Genomic DNA, 24,810 nt, shown 5'->3' with positions numbered 1-24,810 from the left:
GTCAAAATAGAATAGGTATTGTAATAATGTTGGTAAAATTACTGATAATATGTTAGGTAAAAGGACACAAGTGCAACTAATGTGACATTTTATTGTGGCAATATTTTGTTCTCCAGGCTTGACAGGGCTCCTGGAGAGTGAAATCTTGCCACAATAAAATGTTGCATTAGTTTCACTTGTCCATTTACCTAACAGAATAGTTACTGAAATAGAAGATGCTCAATTACTTTTATGTTTGTGGTTGATATAAGGACTGAGATAATATCTTAACAGTTATCCGAATAGTTGGTTGAGGTAGAGAGTAAAATAATATCTTTCAGCTCCCCAGATAGTTGGTTGAAATGGGGTAGTGAGATATCTTGTAGTTCCCTGTATAGTTGGAGTAAGGGAGTGATATATCTCATAGCTTCTTGGACAGCTGTTTGATATAGTGGAGATAATATCTCAGCTCTCTGAACATATTCTGTATACCTGTGATCAGAATCTGTAATAATTGTATTTTGACACTTGCCAGAACTCGCAAATATGAGCTGATAGAGACGGGTAGTGGGATAATATCTCCCAGTTCTACTGACAGCCTCAGCACACCTTCTCCACAAAGTATTGATCTCATGGGTATGTAACATTTAATTAAAAAAAGACATTGCAGAATCAGCTTTTAATGGGATGACATTTCACTATTTGTAGAGCTATGAACATTGTCGCAATAAAAGCCTTTTTCTCAGTGTGTATTCTTTCATCACTATTATTGGCAGTATGATATTTGAATGCATTTAATATTTGGCCAATCCATGGCACTCGTGGCTTAAATCATAGTTCAGACTTATACTTATTATGCGTAAATTTAGTTAAGTGAATTACAGTATGAATAATTTAAAGATTATCCCAGGACAGGAAGAATGCAACACACACAAATTTTGTGAAATCTCCTTAAGGTTTGGTGGGTCTGCCTGTATTCTTCCTCTTACACATATTCAGCCATTTTTTTATTTTTAGATGTGGAAGACTACTTTTTAAAAGATTTGCTTTGATTATTCAGTAAGCATGAAAAAATGCAGAGCTACCTTACACTATGCATAAAATAATATATAAAATTTTTTTTTCATGAATAAAATATGAATCATGTCTCCCCAAGGGGAGAACTTTGATGCTGGTCTAGTGAGGAGCTCTTGATCCAAGGACTTGACCTCCCCTTCCTTGGATTGAAACTGATTGCCACCTATTTTCCCAGGCACTGTATGGCCCCTGTGAGTTTAGTGCTCACACATGAATGTAATAATAATAATAATAATAATAATAATATTGTTTCACACAGTCCATTATTTCTCTCTACCCTTCACTGCATCCTTCCATGTCAGTATCTCTGCTCTTTTGCCACTTTCAACCCTTCCCCATTCTCAGATTGCCACCTTTTCTCTACATCCCCCACACTTCCTCTCATGCATACTGCTATTCGTCTTCCCTTCCCTACTGCCCAATCACATAAATCCAAACCAACCTAGTTACTTCACTGCTTCCATTTCTCTCTTCCATCCTAACCCTCCATATCACACCCTCTACCCCAAACCCCAGGCAATGGAATATTTATTTCCTTATTCCTTTCACCATTCATCCTATCTATTCTGCACACCACTTCCTACAAGCAGTCATCCACTGGTCATGAAGACACACATGAGAGTAACGTATTTATTGTACACATAGTGACAGGATGTCAAACAAGATTAGTGAGCTAAATGACGGAGTACAAGAGAGATGCCCACATCTTATGACAGTTACTGAGGCACAGTTAACTTTTGTAATTTTCCTCATGAACTTCTATATAGTCAGAAAGATGGGAAAAGAAGAGAAAGGGACATGGCACTACAAACTGGGAAGAATTGGATTTTTGAAATGGAGTAAGGATTTTGCAGACTACGGAGCCATGGAATCCCCTAGGTCTTATGTGTTTGTGACTGCTCTATACAGCCCACCACCAAATGCCAGAAAACCCTGGCTGGAGTATGACACAAGAAATATTCATAAACCCTAAAGTTAAAATTGATGATGTTTTGGTCTATCGTGAACAATTATTAAATTCAGAGTGGATCAAAATGCTGTCCAGTTTTTATTTCCAATTTGTGGGTTTGCCCCAGTCATTATATTGTGGTTTTTATGCTTTAGCCACAGTAAGTAAAACAGTGATAAATGTCATGGGGATAATTGCTGAGGCAGCAAACAGGGCCATGACCAAGCTTATGATTGAAGGTGATAATTCAGCAATGGAGAAACTGGTTGAACTGGGTGCCCCCATGAGAGCTCTGTACTTTCTTTCACTGCAGTAAGTTGTGTATAGGTAGGTACAGTCCTCTATAAGGTGACCCATGTAAAAGCTTGGACAAAGTGTGACACCTTACATCTTAATGTATCACATAAAAGCAACTTAGCTACTGTCAATTAAGGGTTCTTTTAAATGAGAGCCTCATCTGTAGTTTTTTTTGGTATGTTGATAAAGTAATTCTCTAATCTGCACATCTGCTACCAAATTTTTATTACGTATTGGGTTTTCTCTATCTGTTTCACTTTTCAATCTTTTGCAAGCCAAGATTTTTTTTTTTGTAACATGTCAGCCATTTCCCACTGAGCTGGGTGGCCCAAAAAAGAAAGATAAAACTTTCATCATTCAACACTTTCACCATCATTCATACATAATCACTGTCTTTGCAGAGATGCTCAGATACGGCAGTTTAGATGTCACTCCAAACAGCCAGTATCTCAAACCCCTCCTTTAAAGTGCAGGCATTGTACTTCCCATCTCCAGGACTCAAGTCCGGCTAACCGGTTCCCCTGAATTCCTTCACAAAGTATTACCCTGCTCACATTCCAATAGCTCATCAGGTCCCAGAAACCATTCATCTCCATTCACTTTTATCTAACATGCTCATGCACACTTGCTGGAAGTCCAAGCCCCTCGCACACAAAACCTCCTTTACGCCCTCGCTCCAACCTTTCCTAGGATGACCCCTACCCTGCCTTCCTTCCACTACATGTTTACATGCTTTCCAAGTCATTCTACTTTGTTCCATTCTCTCTTAAATGACCAAACCACCTCAACAGCCCCTCTTCAGCCCTCTGACTAATACTTTTAGTAACTCCCCACCTCCTCCTAATTTTCACACCACAAATTCTCTGCATAATATTTACACCACACATTGCCCTTAGACAGGGCATCTCCATTGCCCCCAGCCTCCTCCTTGCTGCAGCATTTACAACCTATGCTTCACACTCGTGTAAGAGTGTTGGTACCATTATACTCTCATACATATCTTTCTTTGCTTCCATGGATAACTTTTTTTGTCTTCACAGATATATGTGGAGTCAAAAAACGTTATCTATGGAGGCAAAGAAGGGAATGTATGAAAGTATAGTAGTACCAACACTTTTATATGGCTGTGAAGCTTGGGTTGTGAATGCAGCAGCGAGGAGGCGGTTGGAGGCAGTGGAGATGTCCTGTCTAAGGGCAATGTGTGGTGTAAATATTATGCAGAAAATTCGGAGTGTGGAAATTAGGAGAAGGTGTGGAGTTAATAAAAGTATTAGTCAGAGGGCTGAAGAGGGGTTGTTGAGGTGGTTTGGTCATTTAGAGAGAATGGATCAAAGTAGACTGACATGGAGAGCATTTAAATCTGTAGGAGAAGGAAGGCTGGGTAGGGGTCATCCTCGAAAAGGTTGGAAGGAAGGGGTAAGGGAGGTTTTGTGGGTGAGGGGCTTGGACTTCCAGCAGGCTTGCATGAGCGTGTTCGATAGGAGTGAATGGAGATGAATGGTATTTGGGACCTGACGATCTGTTGGAGTGTGAGCAGGGTAATATTTAGTGAAGGGATTCAGGGAAACTGGTTATTTTTATATAGCCGGACTTGAGTCCTGGAAATGGGAAGTACAATGCCTGCACTCTAAAGGAGGGGTTCGGGATATTAGCAGTTTGGAGGGGTATGTTGTGTATCTTTATACGTATATGCTTCTAAACTGTTGTGTTCTGAGCACCTCTGCAAAAACAGTGATTATGTGTGAGTGAGGTGAAAGTGTTGAATGATGATGAAAGTATTTTCTTTTTGGGGATTTTTTCTTTCTTTTTGGGTCACCCTGCCTCGGTGGGAGATGGCCGACTTGTTAAAAAAAAAAAAAAAAAAAAAAGATACCTCAAAGCACCACTCATCTTTTTTCCTTCATCAATTCTATGGTTAACTTCATCCTTCAAGAAAAAAATGTATTTAGAGTAAAATAATGATTGCAGTATTATGTTTATCCTTTCAACTTGTCATTAGACACAAGTGCTTGCTACAGGTGAGATGGAGGAGATCATCCGTGCCAAGCTGGGCCAAGACAGTGAAATAGATGGGGAGGGGGGCAATAGCAGCACAGGAGGGAGCAGTCAGAGCATCAGTGTTCCTAGTAGTGTGAGAAACAGTCCTGGCTCTAGGTCAGCTTCAGGTGTTTCCTCAACTGCTGCTGTTCAACAGTCTCTTAAAGATAACCCTGCATCACTGATGGCTTCAAAGAAGGTTAGTACATATATTTATGTAACTATAATAGCAAACTTAGTTCCCCGAATTTGTTATTGGTGAGCTGGTCTACTCGAGTGAAAAGCTAATTAAAATTATTTCACATACCATTTAATAAAGAAAAAGAATAAATTTTCAGACTGATGAAAAGTATTTTTAAAGACTACATATCAAAAAAACTCGGTATAATACCAGTTCTCAAATCCTGGAATATTTGTTGAATAGTGGACTAGTAAATTCCTAGTTACACTTCATGTCATTGTGCTGTTTCGTATAAATTGGGCTTTTTGTATAAGAGATAGGAAAAGAAATTGTAGCAAATGTTTGAATTCTTTAGCTTTATAGTAAATGTGTTCGAGAGCTGTCCTTGTCAGTCGTACATTTTCTTTCCATAACTCAAATAACCTAAACCTAGAAAGGAAACTTTAGACAATGTTTTGGACCATCCTGGACCATTATCAAGTTACTACTACTATTATCTTCTTCCCTCTCCTGCTTTCTGACCTGTCTACTTGTCTTCTCTACTATTTCTTAGTCATTTGTAACATAATGATAGTCTAGACTAAAATGTCATCTGCAGGTGCCTCTAGGTGGTTATTTGTGAATTGTTCCAGCTGTGGGATTGTGACTTTTAATCTTCTTTCCTTAATTGTTAACCATCAACTTTATCCTATCAGATAGAAGCTGTAAAAGTATTTACAAGTCTCAATTGTATTGTGTGAAGTACACTTCTGTTGTTATTGTGGGTTATGGGGTTGTAAGAGAAGTGAATGCAGGGGTGTTGGGGAGAGGTGTGGGATTGGAAGATAAAGAATCTAACACAAAGTGAGAGTTCTCACAGTTGCTTTTTGCTGATGACACTGCTTTTGGAAGAGTTGCTAAAGTTGGTGGATGAATTTGGAAGGGTATGTAAAAGAAGGAAATTAAAAGTGAACATAGGGAAGAGCACAGTGGTGAGGGTAACAAAAAACTTAGGCAATGAACGATTGGATATCAGATTGGAGGGAGGGAGTATGGAGGAAATGAATGTGTTCAGAGATTTTTTGGGGTGGACTTGTCAGCAGATAGGTCTGTGAAAAGGTTTTATTATTATTTTTTTTTTATTATTATCACATTGGCCGATTCCCACCAAGGCAGGGTGGCCCGAAAAAGAAAAACTTTCACCATCATTCATTCCATCACTGTCTTGCCAGAAGGGTGCTTTACACTACAGTTTTTAAACTGCAACATTAACACCCCTCCTTCAGAGTGCAGGCACTGTACTTCCCATCTCCAGGACTCAAGTCCGGCCTGCCGGTTTCCCTGAACCCCTTCATAAATGTTACTTTGCTCACACTCCAACAGCACGTCAAGTATTAAAAACCATTTGTCTCCATTCACTCTATCAAACACGCTCACGCATGCCTGCTGGAAGTCCAAGCCCCTCGCACACAAAACCTCCTTTACCCCCTCCCTCCAACCTTTCCTAGGCCGACCCCTACCCCGCCTTCCTTCCACTACAGACTGATACACTCTTGAAGTCACTCTGTTTCACTCCATTCTCTCTACATGTCCGAACCACCTCAACAACCCTTCGGACATGTAGAGAGAATGGAGCGAAACAGAGTGACTTCAAGAGTGTATCAGTCTGTAGTGGAAGGAAGGCGGGGTAGGGGTTGGCCTAGGAAAGGTTGGAGGGAGGGGGTAAAGGAGGTTTTGTGTGCGAGGGGCTTGGACTTCCAGCAGGCATGCGTGAGCGTGTTTGATAGGAGTGAATGGAGACAAATGGTTTTTAATTCTTGACGTGAAAAGGTGAACCATAGAATTGATGAGGAGAAAAAGGTGAGTGGTGCATTGAGGCACCTGTAGAGACAGAATATTATCCTTGGAGGCAAATAGGGTAGTGTATGAGAGTATTGTGATGCCAGTGCTCTTATATGGATGTGAAGCATGGGTTGTGAATGTTACAGCAAAGGGGAAGCTGGAGGCAGTGGAGCTATCGTGTCTGAGGGCAATATGTGGTGTGAATATTATTCAAACAATTCGTAACTTGGAGATTAGGAGGAGATGTGGGATTACTTAAAGTATTATCCAGATGGCTGAAGCGGAGTTGTTGAGAGGGTGGAAAAAAATAAGATGAGTTGGAAGGTGTATAAATTTGTAGTGTAGGGAAGGTGAGGTAGGGGTTATCCTTGGAAAGGTTGGAGGGAGGGAATGAAGGAGGTTTTGTGTGCGAGGGACTTACACATCCAGCAAGTGTATGTGAGTGGGTTATATAATAGTGAGTGGAGGCAAGTGGTTTTTATGACTTGACATGCTGTTGGAGTGTTAGCAAAAAAAAACAATTATGAAGGGATTCAGGGAAACTGGTTATCTGGACTTGGAGTCCTGGAGGTGGGAAGTACAGTGCCTGCACTCTGAAGGATTGATGGAGTGAATGGTGATGAAGGTATTTCTTCTTTTTTGGGCCATCCTGCCTTGGTGGGAGATGGCTGGTGTGTTAAAAAAAAAAAAATAATATTGGTTCAGTCTTTTCATTATTTTTTCTCTCTCCAGCACCTTTCACTAAATCATTCTTTAACATTCTTATACCCACTTTTTGGGAATAACTGCTTAATTACAGTTTTATAAATGTTACAAGTCTTTTTGTATAAATTACTCATATGTGCCTTTTAATATTATATCCCATTTAGTTTCTCGAAAATACTGCCCTCAAGGATTGTGTTTTCCTCTCTTATCATCTAGTCATTCTATTATGTGTTTCTTTTTCCTTCTCCTAGGTCACATTATAGTAACATCATACATTATTTCAAATAGAAATGACCACTTTCCAAGTGGGTTTTCTCATTGTCCATCCTGTCATTTTTCTAGCAGATGTGATTGATTCACCGTTATGGTCTTTGAAGGTGAGATCCTCTGACGTGATCTCTCCCAGGTCTTTTACATTAGTTTTTCACTCTATTGTGTGGTTGGAACTTGTTTTATAATCTAATAGTTATAATTTCCTCACATTTTCCATATCGGAGAAATTGAAATTTCTCATCATTGAACTTCATATTGTTTTCTGTGACCCATTTAAAGATTTGGTTGATGTCCGCCTAGAGTCATGCAGTGTCTTCAATGGAGGACACTGTCGTGCAAATTCGGGTGTCATCTGCAAAGGAAGACACAGTGCTGTGGCTTACATCCCTGTCTGTCAGATATGAGGATGAGATGTTCACAGGCCTTTTTTTTTTTTTTTTTTTAGTACTGTACCTCTTTTTTCTCATTTTTTTTCTCTTCATATTTCTGACCAATGAATGTGATATACTAGAGACATCTTTTGATTTAATTAACCTGGAGGTGGGAAGCACAATGCCTGCACTCTAAACGAGGGGTTTGGAATAGTATTTGCTGTTTAGAGTGACAGCTAAATGTTGTATCTGCGACCCTCTGGCAAGATAGTCATAGTGTGAATGATGGTGTTTCTCTTTTTTGGGTCGCCCTGCCTTGGTGGGAGACAGCCAGCTCGTTAAAAAAACAAATCTGTCGATTCATGAGGTATAGTTCTTGGATTTCTGAATTTGTTGTTAATGAAACTTTGGTTTTAAGGGGATAAGCCAGCAAGACTGGATCTGGTATTTACCATAAGTGCATCTGATATAGGTGTTATAGAATATAAGAGGTCTATGGATACTACTGACCATATAGTACTGAATTTTGAATACCTTATAGAATATGAAGGAAGAACAGCAGTGTAGGGGGAAAAAGAAAAGCCAGATTCCAGAAGGAAAAACTCAAAAGGAATGAGATAATGCCTGAAAACAATGTACAGTGGTACCTTGACTTAGGAGTTTAATTTGTTCCATGACCCAGCGCGTAGCTCAATATGCTTGTATATCAAATCAATTTTCCTCGTTGAAATTAACTGAAATGCCATTAATCCATTCCAGTGGAATTCCTGGCTCTCAGGAGGCAGGAGAAAATACTTCAGTATAATGCTAATATCAACTCTACGGCTTATTTATCTATCAAAATTGATCTAATATGACATTATAAACAATATAAATAACATAATAACATAGAAACTTGATCTATACTCTAGAATGAATAAAATGTCATTATGTGACAAGTGGTGGTGGCCACTCCCGAGGTAAAAATAATTATAGCTCTGACCATATCTTCCCATTCTTATCCTTCTGAGGTCTTATTTTAAGAGAAAACAGAGTGTTTGTGAGGCTAGAGAACTTCATACCCAGGAGGAGAGGAAATGTTAAGAAAAAGAGAGCCTGTGATTTAACCAAAGATGCAGAGAGGAAGAAAAAGACCATGGAAACTATAGAAAGTAAGTGACAGAAGAAAATAGAAGTGAACGGAAGAGCCGGAAATGAATATGCAGTTTGGGAGTGACATAGGAGCAAAAGTAAAGTGTAACCCAAAACTGTTAACATCACATCAGAAGAAAGGTGGCAGTAAAAGACTAGGTAATAGGACTGAAGGAGGAGAGCTTACGAGAAATAACGTGTGGAAACAAGGGTAACATCAGTCTCTCAAAGAGACAAAGTACACCAATGGGTACCAGCAAGAAATGGTTTCCTAAACAATAACAAACACAGGTTTTAGAGCTAATCTAGTCTCATAAACCTTCTGGAGTTCTGTGACAAAATAATAGAAGTGTGGCATATTCTTGGATTGTTAAAAGAGACTGGAACAAAATCTTAAGTAGAAGGTAGGAATAACAAGGCATGCACTACAGTGGAACAAAGAAGCTCTTATAGGAAGGAGACAGAGTGATTGTCCAAGAGGAAAAGTCAGAATGGGAAGGTGTAACAAGTGGGATTCCTCAAGGATCCTTATTAGGACCAGTAGTTTCTGCCTTTGTATATATGAATGACATATCAGAAGAGGTAGTCAGCTGTATCCCTGTTTGCAGATGTAAAATTAATGAACAAACAAAATTTATTTTCAAAATATTATACATAAACACAGCAATAATTTGAATTTCTCATAGAATGGGCAGCATTTCAGACAGACTTAGACTAGTAATAATGGTAGAATTACCAACAGAATGTTATCCGTTATGGCTTTGTCAAGCTGTTTCAGCTTGACAAAGCTCCTGGAGAGTGGAATATGGCCACAGTAAAATGTCACACTGGTTGCATCTGTGTCCATTTATCTAACAGACTTAGACTAGACTTAATGCTAGTTAATATAATACTAAAAGTTTACAGGGATGAGTTGCTTAAAATATGGACTTAACCAGTGGCAGTGTTTAAGAGGGCTACCAGCCCCCATAATTTCCTTCAGCCCTCAAAGCTCTTTCTGATGAAAATCATCAGTTCCTTAGCCTAATTAAGACACTTAAATTTAGCATGCGCACACGCGCGCACACCCACATGCGCGCACACCCACGCGTGCACACCCACACGTGCGCACACCCACACGCACGCACACCCACACGCACGCACACCCACATGCGCGCACACCCACACGTGCGCGCACCCACACGTGCGCGCACCCACACGTGCGCGCACCCACACGTGCGCGCACCCACACTCGCGCACACCCACACGTGCACACACCCACACGCGCGCGCACACCCACACGCGCACAGAGCAGAGCAGAGGCGCTATGTGTACCCCTAACAACAATATTCAATACATCTATCGAAACAGGGAGATTGCCTGAGGCATGGAAGACAGCAAATGTAGTCCCAATCTTTAAAAAAGGAGACAGACATGAAGCATTAAACTACAGACCAGTGTCACTGACATGTATAGTATGCAAAATCATGGAGAAGATTATCAGGAGAAGAGTGGTGGAACACCTAGAAAGGAATGATCTCATCAACAGCAGCCAGCATGGTTTCAGGGACGGGAAATCCTGTGTCACAAACCTACTGGAGTTCTATGACATGGTGACAGCAGTAAGACAAGAGAGAGAGGGGTGGGTGGATTGCATTTTCTTGGACTGCAAGAAGGCGTTTGACACAGTTCCACACAAGAGATTGGTGCAAAAACTGGAGGACCAAGCAGGGATAACAGGGAAGGCACTACAATGGATCAGGGAATACTTGTCAGGAAGACAGCAGCGAGTCATGGTACGTGGCGAGGTGTCAGAGTGGGCACCTGTGACCAGCGGGGTCCCGCAGGGGTCAGTCCTAGGACCAGTGCTGTTTCTGGTATTTGTGAACGACATGACGGAAGGAATAGACTCTGAGGTGTCCCTGTTTGCAGATGACGTGAAGTTGATGAGAAGAATACACTCGATCGAAGACCAGGCAGAACTACAAAGGGATCTGGACAGGCTGCAGACCTGGTCCAGCAATTGGCTCCTGGAGTTCAATCCCACCAAGTGCAAAGTCATGAAGATTGGGGAAGGGCAAAGAAGGCCGCAGACGGAGTACAGTCTAGGGGGTCAGAGACTACAAACCTCACTCAAGGAAAAAGATCTTGGGGTGAGTATAACACCAGGCACATCTCCTGAAGCGCACATCAACCAAATAACTGCTGCAGCATATGGGCGCCTAGCAAACCTCAGAACAGCATTCCGACATCTTAATAAGGAATCGTTCAGGACCCTGTACACCGTATACGTTAGGCCCATATTGGAGTATGCGGCACCAGTTTGGAACCCACACCTAGCCAAGCACGTAAAGAAACTAGAGAAAGTGCAAAGGTTTGCAACAAGACTAGTCCCAGAGCTAAGAGGTATGTCCTACGAGGAGAGGTTAAGGGAAATCAACCTGACGACACTGGAGGACAGGAGAGATAGGGGGGACATGATAATGACATACAAAATACTGAGAGGAATTGACAAGGTGGACAAAGACAGGATGTTCCAGAGATTGGACACAGTAACAAGGGGACACAGTTGGAAGCTGAAGACACAGATGAATCACAGGGATGTTAGGAAGTATTTCTTCAGCCACAGAGTAGTCAGTAAGTGGAATAGTTTGGGAAGCGATGTAGTGGAGGCAGGATCCATACATAGCTTTAAGCAGAGGTATGATAAAGCTCACGGCTCAGGGAGAGTGACCTAGTAGCGATCAGTGAAGAGGCGGGGCCAGGAGCTCGGACTCGACCCCCGCAACCTCAACTAGGTGAGTACAACTAGGTGAGTACAGTGGGCGCCTGTTACGAGCGGGGTCCCACAGGGGTCAGTTCTAGGACCAGTGCTATTTTTGATATATGTGAACGACATGATGGAAGGAATAGACTCTGAAGTGTCCCTGTTCGCAGATGACGTGAAGTTGATGAGAAGAATTAAATCGGACGAAGATGAGGCAGGACTGCAAAGAGACCTGGACAGGCTGGACATGTGGTCCAGCAACTGGCTTCTCGAATTCAATCCAGCCAAATGCAAAGTCATGAAGATTGGGGAGGGGCAAAGAAGACCGCAGATAGAGTATAGGCTAGGTGGACAAAGACTACAGACCTCACTCAGGGAGAAAGACCTTGGGGTGACCATAACACCGAGCACATCACCGGAGGCACACATCAACCAAATAACCGCTGCAGCATACGGGCGCCTGGCAAACCTGAGAATAGCGTTCCGATACCTTAATAAGGAATCGTTCAAGACACTGTACACTGTGTATGTTAGGCCCATACTGGAGTATGCAGCACCAGTCTGGAACCCACACCTGGTCAAGCACGTCAAGAAGTTAGAGAAAGTACAAAGGTTTGCAACAAGGCTAGTCCCAGAGCTCGAGGGAATGTCGTACGAGGAAAGGTTAAGGGAAATCAGACTGACGACACTGGAGGACAGAAGGGTCAGGGGAGACATGATAACGACATACAAGATACTGTGGGGAATAGACAAGGTGGACAGAGATAGGATGTTCCAGAGAGGGGACACAGGGACAAGGGGTCACAACTGGAATCTGAAGACTCAGACGAGTCACAGGGACGTTAGGAAGTATTTCTTCAGTCATAGAGTTGTCAGCAAGTGGAATAGCCTAGCAAGTGAAGTAGTGGAGGCAGGAATCATACATAGTTTTAAGAAGAGGTATGACAAAGCTCAGGAAGCAGAGAGAGAGAGGATCCAGTAGCGATCAGTGAAGAGGCGGGGCCAGGAGCTGAGTCTCGACCCCTGCAACCACAATTAGGTGAGTACAATTAGGTGAGTACACACCTACGCACGCACACACCCACACGCACACACACCCACGCGTGCACGCACATGCGTGCACACACACAGGCATACACATGCACACACATACACGCGCGTGCGCGCGCACACACGCACGCACACACATGCACACACATGCACACACACATGCACACACACATGCACACACATGCACACACAAATGCACACACACATGCACACACACATGCACACACACATGCACACACACATGCACACACACATGCACACACACATGCACACACACATGCACACAATGCACACACACATGCACACACACATGCACACACACACATGCACACACCTGCTCCAGAGCGATTATCATACAACACCTAGCAGTAGTAGGAAGATAAAATTTGTAGGAGCAAGGAATAGGCAGGAGGATTAAGTTGTGGCTAATGGGACTACAGCCCTGACAACAGTTTCGAGAGATAATGTTTTAGGACACAAAGACAGTACAATCTGAGAAGCAAGTATTGGGTACACATGTAGTAAAAGGTAGTACATAACTGGGTGAAAGAATGACTTGTTAACACACACTTGTATTATAATTATTAGAATTACTCTCAGTGTTAATGGTATCTTATTAGTATTACAGATACACAGAGGTGAATTGTATTTCTGGGACATATAAACAACTGACGTGCTCACACACACACACACACGCGTGCACACACATACACTCGGGGCCAGGAGCTGAGTCTCGACCCCTGAAACCACAACTAGGTGAGTACACACAGCTGATCCTTGGAATTTGACCACGTCCCCTCACCCCCAACACACCTTTCCCTCCCCCACAGACCTTCCCCTCCCCGCTCTTGCCTTCACTCCCTCCTATCTTTTCCTTCCCTCGCGTTTCTCTCTCTCATAGCCTTTTCCCTACTCTCTCTCTCTCTCTCTCTCTCTCTCTCTCTCTGTCTCTCTCTCTCTCTCTCTCTCTCTCTCTCTCTCTCTCTCTCTCTCTCTCTCTCTCTCTCTCTCTCCCTCTCTCTCTTCCTCTCTCTCTTCCTCTCTCTCTTCCTCTCGCTCTTCCTCTCTCTCTTCCTCTCTCTCTTCCTCTCTCTCTTCCTCTCTCTCTTCCTCTCTCTCTTCCTCTCACTCTTCATCTCTCTCTTCCTCTCTCTCTTCCTCTCTTCCTCTCTCTCTTCCTCTCTCTCTTCCTCTCTCTCTTCCTCTCTCTCTTCCTCTCTCTCTCCCTCTCTCTCTCACTCCCATAACCCTATCTCTCACCCTCCTCTCTCTCTATAGGCTTCTCTCTCCATCTCTCCATTTCTCTCTCTCATAGCCTTTTCCCTTGCCCTCCTCTCTCTCTCTCTCTCTCTCTCTCTCTCTCTCTCTCTCCCATAACCCTATCTCTCACCCTTCTCTCTCTCTATAGGCTTCTCTCTCCATCTCTCCATTTCTCTCTCTCATAGCCTTTTCCCTCGCCCTCCTTTCTCCCTCTCTCTCTCTTTCTCTCTTTCTCTCCCTCTCCTCTCCCTTTTTCTCCCTCTCTCTACCCTTTCTCTCCCCCCCTCACATTTCTCTCTCTCCCCCTTGGTCTTATCCCTCACCCCCATACTCTCTCCTCTCTCTCCCTCTTTCTACCCTTTCTCTCTCCTCTCTCTCCCTCTTCTACCCTTTCCTCTCCCCCCCGCACCCTCTCCCTCCTCTAGCCTTCTGTCTGTGGTAATAAAAAAAAAAAAAAAAGAAAAAAATGGGTGGCCTTAGAGGACGGAAAACCAGAGATCTGGTAGACGAACCAGGGAGGAAATACTGGGAGTTAGAGCTCCAAAAAAGGGAGGAAGAGTGGGGAAGGAAGATAGTAAAGCTTGGTAAGAAAATGGAGGAGCGGATAGCTGAAGAGTGCAGGAAGTGGGAAGTACAGGTCTTAGCAGCAGAAGCTAGGATACAGTGCTTAGAAGAGAAACTGCAAAGCCTGAAACAGATTAGAGAGACAAATGACAATTCAGATATGACATCAGGAAATTCAAAGTCAGGTGCAGACAAGGGGACGGTAAGCAACAACGGAGACATGCCGTACACGAAGGCCCTATCAGACCCATGTGGGGCCAGGGAAAAGACGATGAGCACACTAAGATCAAATGACAGGTCCGAAGACAATGAAGGTATGCTATATGCAGAGATTCTAACAGCCAACTGCAGTAGCAAGGGACAGCTGGTCAGAAAAGACAGTTCACTGAGAATAGAAGTTTCAGATATGACAGGGACTGAAGGCAAGAACATGTCAATGGAAGGAAATAAAATGCCTCAGAGGAAGCAGATGGAGACTCAGTGGGAGGAGGAAAGGGCGAGGTCAGTTTTTGTGTACGGGCTCCAAGAAGCCAAGGGGGACAACTTTGAAGAAATAAAACAGGAGGAGAAAAAAAATGATTGAAGGCATCATGAAAACAATAGGGGAGGGCGATATGACCCAGGTGACAAATTTTCAGAGAATTGGGTGGTTTGCGAGTGGAAGGATACGGCCTGTCAGAGTAACTTTCAAGGAAGAATCAGTTCGAACCAGGATTAAACACACTGCTCATAAAACACCGATGGGGATTTGAGGAAATGGAAGGCATGGACATGATTGGAGAAAGAGACTACATTGTAGGTACAATTCAGTCCGGAGAACATAAAGTAGTCATTGGAGTGATGTATAACCCACCACAGAACTGCAGGAGGCCAAGAGAGGAGTACGAAGAAAACAACAGGGTGATGGTGGACACCCTGGCTGAGATGGCAAGAAGAGCTCACTCGAGCAGAGCAAAGTTACTGGTAATGGGCGATTTCAACCACAGGGAGATCGACTGGGAAAACCTGGAGCCACATGGGGGTCCCGAAACATGATGAGCCAAGATGATGGATGTGGTACTTGAAAACCTCATGCATCAACATGTCAGGGACACAACCAGAGAGAGAGGGGAGGATGAGCCAGCAAGACTGGATCTTGTGTTCACCCTGAGCAGTTCAGACATTGAGGACATCACTTACGAGAGGCCCCTTGGAGCTAGCGATCACGTGGTTCTGAGTTTTGATTATATAGTAGAGTTACAAGTGGAGAAGGTAAGAGGAACTGAAGGGGACAGGCCAAACTATAAAAGGGGGGACTACACAATTATGAGAAACTTCCTGCAGGAGGTTCAGTGTGACAGAGAAATAGTAGGAAAATCAGTAAACGAGATGATGGAATATGTGGCAACAAAGTGCAAGAGGCAGAGGAAAGTTTTGTTCCCAAGGGAAACAGAAATAATAGGAAGACCAAAACGAGTCCTTGGTTTACCCGAAGGTGTAGGGAGGCAAAAACTAAGTGCAACAGAGAATGGAAAAGGTACAGGAGGCATAGGACCCAGGAAAACAAGGAGATTAGTAGAAGAGCCAGAAACGAGTTTGCACAGATAAGGAGGGAGGCCCAGCGACAGTATGAAAACGACATAGCATCGAAAGTCAAATCTGACCCGAAACTGCTGTATAGCCACATTAGGAGGAAGACAACAGTCAAGGACCAGGTGATAAGGCTGAGGAAAGAAGGTGGAGAACTCTCAAGAAACGATCAAGAGGTATGTGAGGAGCTCAACACGAGATTTAAGGAAGTATTTACAGTAGAGACAGGAAGGACTCTGGGGGGACAGACCAGATGGGGACACCAGCAAGGAATACACCAACAAGTGTTGGACGACATACATACAGATAAGGGACATCGATACCTCAAAGGCAATGGGACCGGACAACATCTCCCCGTGGGTCCTTGGAGAGGGAGCAGATATGTTGTGCGTGCCACTTACCACAATCTTCAACATGTCCCTGGAAACTGGGCAACTACCTGAGGTATGGAAGACGGCAAATGTAGTTCCCATTTTTAAAAAAGGAGACAGAAAAGAGGCACTAAACTATAGGCCTGTGTCATTGACGTGTATAGTATGCAAAATTATGGAGAAGATTATCAGGAGGAGAGTGGTGGAGCACCTGGAACGGAACAAGAGTATAAATGCCAACCAGCACGGATTCACAGAAGGCAAATCCTGTGTCACAAACCTTCTGGAGTTTTATGATAAAATAACAGAAGTAAGACACGAGAGAGAGGGGTGGGTTGATTGCATCTTCTTGGACTGCAAGAAGGCCTTTGACACAGTTCCTCACAAGAGATTAGTGCAGAAGCTAGAGCATCAGGTGCATATAACAGGAAGGGCACTGCAATGGATCAGAGAATACCTGACAGGGAGGCAACAACGAGTCATGGTACGTAATGATGTATCACAGTGGGCACCTGTGACGAGCGGGGTCCCACAGGGGTCGGTCCTAGGACCAGTGCTATTTTTGGTATATGTGAACGACATGATGGAAGGGTTAGACTCTGAAGTGTCCCTGTTTGCAGATGTGAAGTTAATGAGGAGAATTAAATCTGGTGAGGACCAGGCAGGACTTCAAAGAGACCTGGACAGACTGGACACCTGGTCCAGCAAATGGCTTCTCGAATTTAATCTTGCCAAATGCAAAGTCATGAAGATAGGGGAAGAGCACAGAAGACCACAGACAGAGTATAGGCTAGGTGGCCAAAGACTGCAAACCTCACTCAAGGGGAAAGATCTTGGGGTGAGTATAACACCGAGCATGTCTCCGGAAGCACACATCAATCAGATAACTGCTGCAGCATATGGGCGCCTGGCAAACCTGAGAACAGCATTCCGATACCTTAGTAAGGAATCGTTCAAGACACTGTACACCGTGTATGTCAGGCCCATACTGGAGTATGCAGCACCTGTTTGGAACCCGCACTTGATAAAGCACGTCAAGAAACTAGAGAAAGTGCAAAGGTTTGTGACAAGGTTAGTTCCAGAGCTAAGGGGAATGTCCTATGAAGAAAGATTAAGGGAAATTGGCCTGACGACACTGGAGGACAGGAGGGTCAGGGGAGACATGATAACGACATATAAAATACTGCGTGGAATAGACAAGGTGGACAAAGACAGGATGTTCCAGGGAGGGGACACAGAAACAAGAGGCCACAATTGGAAGTTGAAGACACAAATGAGTCAGAGATATTAGGAAGTATTTCTTCAGTCAGAGTTGTAAGGCAGTGGAATAGCCTAGAAAATGACGTAGTGGAGGCAGGAACCATACACAGTTTTAAGACGAGGTTTGATAAAGCTCATGGAGCGGGGAGAGAGAGGGCCCAGTAGCAACCGGTGAAGAGGCGGGGCCAGGAGCTAAGACTCGACCCCTGCAACCACAAATAGGTGAGTACAAATAGGCGAGTACAAGCACAAGCACACACGCGCACGCACACAAGCGCGCACACACAAGCGTGCACACACACAAGCACACACACAAGCACACACACACAAGCGCACACACAAGCACACACACAAAAGCACGCACACACAAGCACGCACACACAAGCACGCACACACAAGCACGCACACACACACAAGCACACACACAAGCACACACACACAAGCGCACACACACAAGCACACACACACAAGCACACACACACAAGCACACACACACAAGCACACACACAAGCGCACACACACAAGCGCACACACACAAGCGCACACACACCGAGTGGGTCCGTGGGTGCAGACGTGGGCACACAAGGCTTCGAGAATCCTAGTGTTTATAAGGGTGCAGTAACTGCTAACAGTAATCAGTGGTAGTGACATCGTCAGTGAACAATAATACGAGTGATAACTAAAGTTATTAGTTAGAAAAAGTCGTGAGAAAGCCTGAAATTATCCATTATCCAAAATTACCCAAACGTTTTGGTCTACTAGGCAGCAGTAGGCCTGCTGAAGCAGTGACGTCACGACAAGTTGTGTGCCATTATACATATAAAGTGAAGTGTATATAATATGAAGTGTATACTATCATAAGTGAAAAGTGAAATCGCGTGAGGAACGAGGGATGTATGAGCACATGTGGTTATAATCATCACAGATAAAGGATCTCCAAAATAGGGATTTAGGCTACGTACGACGACTACGTCATCAGCATCTGGCAACTTGGCCAGATGCCAGCGCAAGTATCACCTATATTGTGGTTTGCATGTCCCAGGCTTGGCTTGGCCTTGCATCACTGTTAGATACTGGTCACTCACTCCTGCAAGCTATTACAGTAGTTATTAGTAGTAAGAATACTTAGGAAGCTAGGAAGTCCTCTCTAAACGTGAACAAGGAATTGGATAATAACAGCAATAATTGATACTTAAATCCAGAAAGGACAATAAGCGAAGAGTGTAGCATTTCTAGGAAAGACAGAACAGAGGTATAACGGATCTACCCCCCCCCATAACCATCCCTCCCTCACACACACACAAAGGGCAGACACTTATTGAAGCTTTAGACCCTAGTAGCAATTATCGCTTTTTATAACCCAGAATTACTGGTATGTATTAACAGTATCTCCCCGCATACCTACCCCCCCCACACACACACACACACACACACACACACACACACACACTGTAAGTACATGCCGGTCAAGCCCCAGGAGGTTGGGGGTCAGGTCACAAGAAGTTGTGGGCAGAAAGGACCACTGAGACTACACTACAACGCACAAGCCACCTACCTTTCAGTACATAATAAACCCACACATAATTCCACACAAAATTACACACACACACACACACACACACACATACACTCCCCCCCCCTCACCACCGACATCTCACTTCTCCCCCTGATCCCTCCCCTCCCTCGTTCACCCACCCCTCCCCCGTTCACCCAGACCCTCCCAACCCCTCCCCACTCCTCTCCCACATAGCCACAGTTCCTCCACTACCTCCCCCCCCCACACTCTGACATACACACTACTAACCTAACATACAGAACTATATAGGTTTCCCACTCTGAGGCAATCAGGATAAAACAAAAATGGGTTGTCAGAGAGCAACAAGAAAAACCAAGGGACAGGAGGAGGAAGCTGCAAAGGAAGATTGGGCAGCAGAGCTCATAAAAAGAGATCATGAATGGGAAAAGAAACTAGAAGAACTTAGCATGAGAATGGAAGAGAGGATAGATATGGAAAGCAGGAAGTGGGAGCTGCATATCAAAGCAGCAGAGGCTAGGATACAGAGTTTAGAAGAGGAACTGAAAAATCTGAAACAGCCTAAAGAACTAAAGAACATTTTGGGATTGACAACAGAGACTGCTACCTCAGCCACAAATAAGGGGACTGTAGGGAAAGAAGGGGCACAACTGCATGGGGAGGCTCTATCAGAGGAGACTGTAGTAAATGAAAGAGCTAAGCTTTATGTGGAGGCCCTAACAAACAACAACAGAGCCCATGGAAAGCCGAGAATTGAAAATGACAGGCCAATGAGCCCAAGTACATTAGCCAGTGAAACTGAAGAAAGGACAGCTGCAGTGCAGGAAACCAAATTAAATGAGGCGATACACAGGGATAAGCAGTGGGAGAATGAAAGGGTGAGGTCAGTCTTTGTGTATGGGCTCCAGGAAGCTGAAGGGGAAACATATGAAGCAAGAAAACAAGGGGAAAAAAAAGCAATTGAAAGCATCATGAAAGCAATAGGAGAAGACGACATGACCCAGCTGGAAAATTTTCGGAGAATAGGGGGGTTTGTAAAAAAAAGAACCCGGCCAGTGAAAGTGACCTTCAAGGCAGAAGCGACTCGGACCAGGATCCTGCAGGAGAAAGCACGATTAAGGGACATGCCGGCATACAGGAAGGTGTATCTCGACCGCGACAGATCACAAGAAGAAAGGCAGAAACTGAGAGAGATGTTACAAAGGCGAAAGGAGGAAAGAGAGGGGATGGAGAAGACAGACAGGAGATCCCAGACCAAGGAAGAAGATCAAATACAGCCTCCCTCACAACTTCCTATAGAAGCCTCCCAACCAGGTCAACCCCAGTGCAACCAAACACTCTAAACCAAAACACCCATGCCACATCCAATGCCCCCACCCACTACATTACAAACTCCACCCCTACAGCAACAACCCATAGTTCCTTACCAGGTCTCCCACTTCCCCAACCCCAATATACCTCCCAGACCACAGTCTTAGAAAAGAAGTTGAAGGTGTGGTATACAAATGCAGATGGAATAACAAACAAGTATGAGGAGTGGCACAAAAGAATCAAAGAGACATCCCCAGACATAATAGCACTCACAGAAACAAAACTCACCAGAATTATAACAGATTCAATCTTTCCATCCGGATACCAAATCCTCAGGAAAGACAGAGGGAGGAGAGGGGGAGGAGGAGTTGCACTGCTCATTAAACACCAGTGGGATTTTGAGAAAATGGAAGGAATGGATGGCATGGGCAAAAGGGACTACTTAGTAGAAACAATTCAGTCTGAGGGACATAAGGTGATAATTGCAGTAATGTACAACCCACCACAGAACTGCAGGAGGCCAAGAGAAGAATACGATGAGAGCAACAGAGCAATGATCGACACACTAGCCGAGGTGGCCAGGAGAGCACACATGGGGGGAGCAAAGTTACTAGTTATGGGTGATTTCAATCACAAGGAGATTGACTGGGAAAACCTGGAGCCCCATGGGGGTCCCGAAACATGGAGAGCCAAGATGATGGATGTGGTACTGGAAAACCTCATGCATCAACATGTTAGAGACACTACCAGAGAGAGAGGAGAGGATGAACCAGCAAGACTGGACCTTGTATTCACCATGAGTAGTTCGGACATCGAGGGTATCATGTATGAAAGGCCTCTGGGAGCTAGTGATCATGTGGTTCTGTGCTTCGACTACATAGTTGAGCTCCAAGTGGAGAGAGTAGCAGGAATAGGCTGGGAAAAACCAAACTACAAAAGGGGGAATTACTCAGGCATGAGGAACTTCCTTCAAGACATTCAGTGGGAGAGGGAACTGACAGGAAAACCAGTACAAGAAATGATGGACTATGTAGCAACAAAATGCAAGGAGGCAGAGGAGAGGTTTGTTCCCAAGGGAAACAGAAATAATGGGAAGAACAGAACGAGTCCTTGGTTCACCCAAAGGTGTAGGGAGGCAAAAACTAGGTGTACTAGAGAATGGAAAAGGTACAGAAGACAGAGAACTCAGGAAAATAAAGAAATCAGCCGAAGAGCCAGAAACGAATATGCACAGATAAGAAAGGAGGCTCAGAGACAATATGAAAATGACATAGCATCAAAAGTAAAGACTGACCCGAAGCTGTTGTACAGCCACATCAGGAGGAAAACAACAGTCAAGGACCAGGTAATCAGACTGAGGAAGGGTGATGGGGAATTCACAAGAAACGACCAAGAGGTATGTCAGGAGCTCAACACAAGATTTAAAGAGGTATTTACAGTGGAACCCAGTAGGACTCCAGGAAATCAGAACAGGGGGGCACACCTGCAAGTGCTGGATGAGGTACATATAACCAAGGAGGAGGTGAAGAAGCTGCTATGCGAACTTGACACCTCAAAGGCGGTGGGACCAGACAACATCTCTCCATGGGTCCTTAAAGAGGGAGCAGAGATTTTGTGTGAGCCATTAACAAAGATCTTCAATACATCACTTGAAACTGGGCAACTCCCTGAGGTATGGAAAATGGCAAATGTAGTCCCAATTTTTAAAAAGGGAGACAGACATGAGGCACTAAACTACAGACCTGTATCACTAACGTGTATAGTATGCAAGGTCATGGAGAAGATCATCAGGAGGAGAGTGGTGGGGCACCTGGAAAGAAACAAGTGTATAATTGACAACCAGCACGGTTTCAGGGAAGGAAAATCCTGTGTCACAAACCTACTAGAGTTTTATGACAAGGTGACAGAAGTAAGACAAGAGAGAGAGGGGTGGATCGACTGCATATTTTTGGACTGCAAGAAGGCCTTCGACACAGTTCCTCACAAGAGGTTACTGCAAAAGCTAGAGGATCAGGCACACATAACAGGAAAGGCACTGCAATGGATCAGAGAATACCTGTCAGGGAGGCAACAACGAGTCATGGTACGCGGCGAGGTGTCAGAGTGGGCGCCTGTGACAAGCGGGGTTCCACAGGGGTCAGTCCTAGGACCTGTGCTGTTCTTGGTATATGTGAATGACATAACGGAAGGGATAGACTCAGAGGTGTCCTTGTTTGCAGATGATGCGAAGTTAATGAGAAGAATCAAATCGGATGAGGATCAGGCAGGACTACAAAGAGACCTGGACAGGCTACAAGCCTGGTCCAGCAACTGGCTCCTTGAATTTAACCCTGCCAAATGCAAAGTCATGAAGATTGGGGAAGGGCAAAGAAGACCGCAGACACAATATAGTTTAGATGGCCAAACACTGCAAACCTCACTCAAGGAAAAAGACCTGGGGGTGAGTATAACACCGAGCATATCTCCTGAGGCGCACATCAATCAGATAACTGCTGCAGCATACGGGCGCCTGGCAAACCTACGGATAGCGTTCCGATACCTCAGTAAGGAGTCGTTCAAGACTCTGTATACCATCTACGTCAGGCCCATACTGGAGTATGCAGCACCAGTTTGGAATCCACACCTAGTCAAGCACGTCAAGAAATTAGAGAAAGTGCAAAGGTTTGCAACAAGACTAGTCCCAGAGCTACGGGGATTGTCCTACGAAGAAAGGTTGAGGGAAATCGGCCTGACGACACTGGAGGACAGGAGGGTCAGGGGAGACATGATAACGACATATAAAATACTGCGCGGAATAGACAAGGTGGACAAAGACGGGATGTTCCAGAGATGGGACACAGACACAAGAGGTCACAATTGGAAGTTGAAGACTCAGATGAATCAAAGGGATGTTAGGAAGTATTTCTTCAGTCATAGAGTAGTCAGGCCGTGGAATAGCCTAGAAAGTGACGTTGTGGAGGCGGGAACCATACATAGTTTTAAGGCTAGGTATGATAGAGCTCATGGGGCAGGGAGAGAGAGGACCTAGTAGCAATCAGCGAAGAGGCGGGGCCAGGAGCTGTGACTCGACCCCTGCAACCACAAATAGGTGAGTACAAGGCGGAGGTGTCCGAAGTGGGCACCTGTGACCATCGGGGTCCCACAGGGGTCAGTCCTAGGACCAGTGCTGTTTCTGGTATTTGTGAACGACATGATGGAAGGAATAAACTCCGAGGTGTCCCTGTTTGCAGATGACGTGAAGTTGATGAGAAGAATTCATTCGATCGAAGACCAGGCAGAACTACAAAGGGATCTGGACAGGCTGCAGACCTGGTCCAGCAGTTGGCTCCTGGAGTTCAACCCCACCAAGTGCGAAGTCATGAAGATTGGGGAAGGGCAAAGAAGACCGCAGACGGAGTACAGTCTAGGGAGCCAGAGACTACAAACCTAACTCAAGGAAAAAGATCTTGGGGTGAGTATAACACCAGGCACATCTCCTGAAGCGCACATCAACCAAATAACTGCTGCAGCACATGGGCGCCTAGCAAACCTCAGAACAGCATTCCGACATCTTAATAAGGAATTGTTCAGGACCCTGTACACCGTGTATGTTAGGCCCATATTGGAGTATGCGGCACCAGTTTGGAACCCACACCTAGCCAAGCACGTAAAGAAACTAGAGAAAGTGCAAAGGTTTGCAACAAGACTAGTCCCAGAGCTAAGGGGTATGTCCTGCTAGGAGAGGTTAAGGGAAATCTACCTGATGACACTGGAGGACAGGAGAGAGATTGGGGACATGATAGCGACATACAAAATACTGAGAGGAATTGACAAGGTGGACAAAGACAGGATGCTCCAGAGATGGGACAGTTGGAAGTTGAAGACACAGATGAATCACAGGGATGTTAGGAAGTATTTCTTCAGCCATAGAGTAGTCAGGAAGTGGAATAGTTTGGGTAGCGATGTAGTGGAGGCAGGATCCATACATAGCTTTAAGCAAAGGTATGATAAAGCTCACGGTTCAGGGAGAGTGACCTAGTAGCGACCAGTTAAGAGGCAGGGCCAGGAGCTAGGACTCGACCCCTGCAACCACAACTAGGTGAGTACACTCTCTCTCTCTCTCTCTCTCTCACTTTTTCTTTCTCTTTTTCTCTCTTTCTCTCTCTTTTTTTTTTTTTTTATACACAGGGTTTGACAAGGTTAAGGATCCCTAGCCATATTGACAAGCTATTTACAGGTTAAGGATTCCTAACTTTATTGGCAAGCTAAGAGCTGTTACCTACATCAGCTCATTTGAAAGCATTTTTATTGTTATGAGACATACAAGTAGGGAACAGGATGAAGT

General features: G+C 44.4%; 1 protein-coding gene across 5 annotated transcripts in view; it reads left to right on the top strand.

Moving 5' to 3' along the window:
- The window catches only part of LOC128705241 (uncharacterized), a 112,470-nt gene that overhangs the window by 46,170 nt on the left and 41,490 nt on the right, over positions 1-24,810 (top strand). For all 5 annotated transcript variants that reach the window (XM_070089962.1, XM_070089964.1, XM_070089961.1 and 2 more), the window contains 2 exons: positions 515-615; positions 4,321-4,538. In XM_070089962.1, the coding sequence (XP_069946063.1) occupies positions 515-615; positions 4,321-4,538 (319 nt within the window). The remainder of the gene's footprint in view (positions 1-514; positions 616-4,320; positions 4,539-24,810) is intronic.

The sequence above is a fragment of the Cherax quadricarinatus genome, chromosome 30 (genome assembly GCF_038502225.1).
Source record: "Cherax quadricarinatus isolate ZL_2023a chromosome 30, ASM3850222v1, whole genome shotgun sequence".
NCBI classification, from domain to species: domain Eukaryota; kingdom Metazoa; phylum Arthropoda; class Malacostraca; order Decapoda; family Parastacidae; genus Cherax; species Cherax quadricarinatus.
The sequence above is the reverse complement of the archived record's forward strand: the minus strand, read 5'-3'. Positions and strand labels throughout refer to the sequence as shown.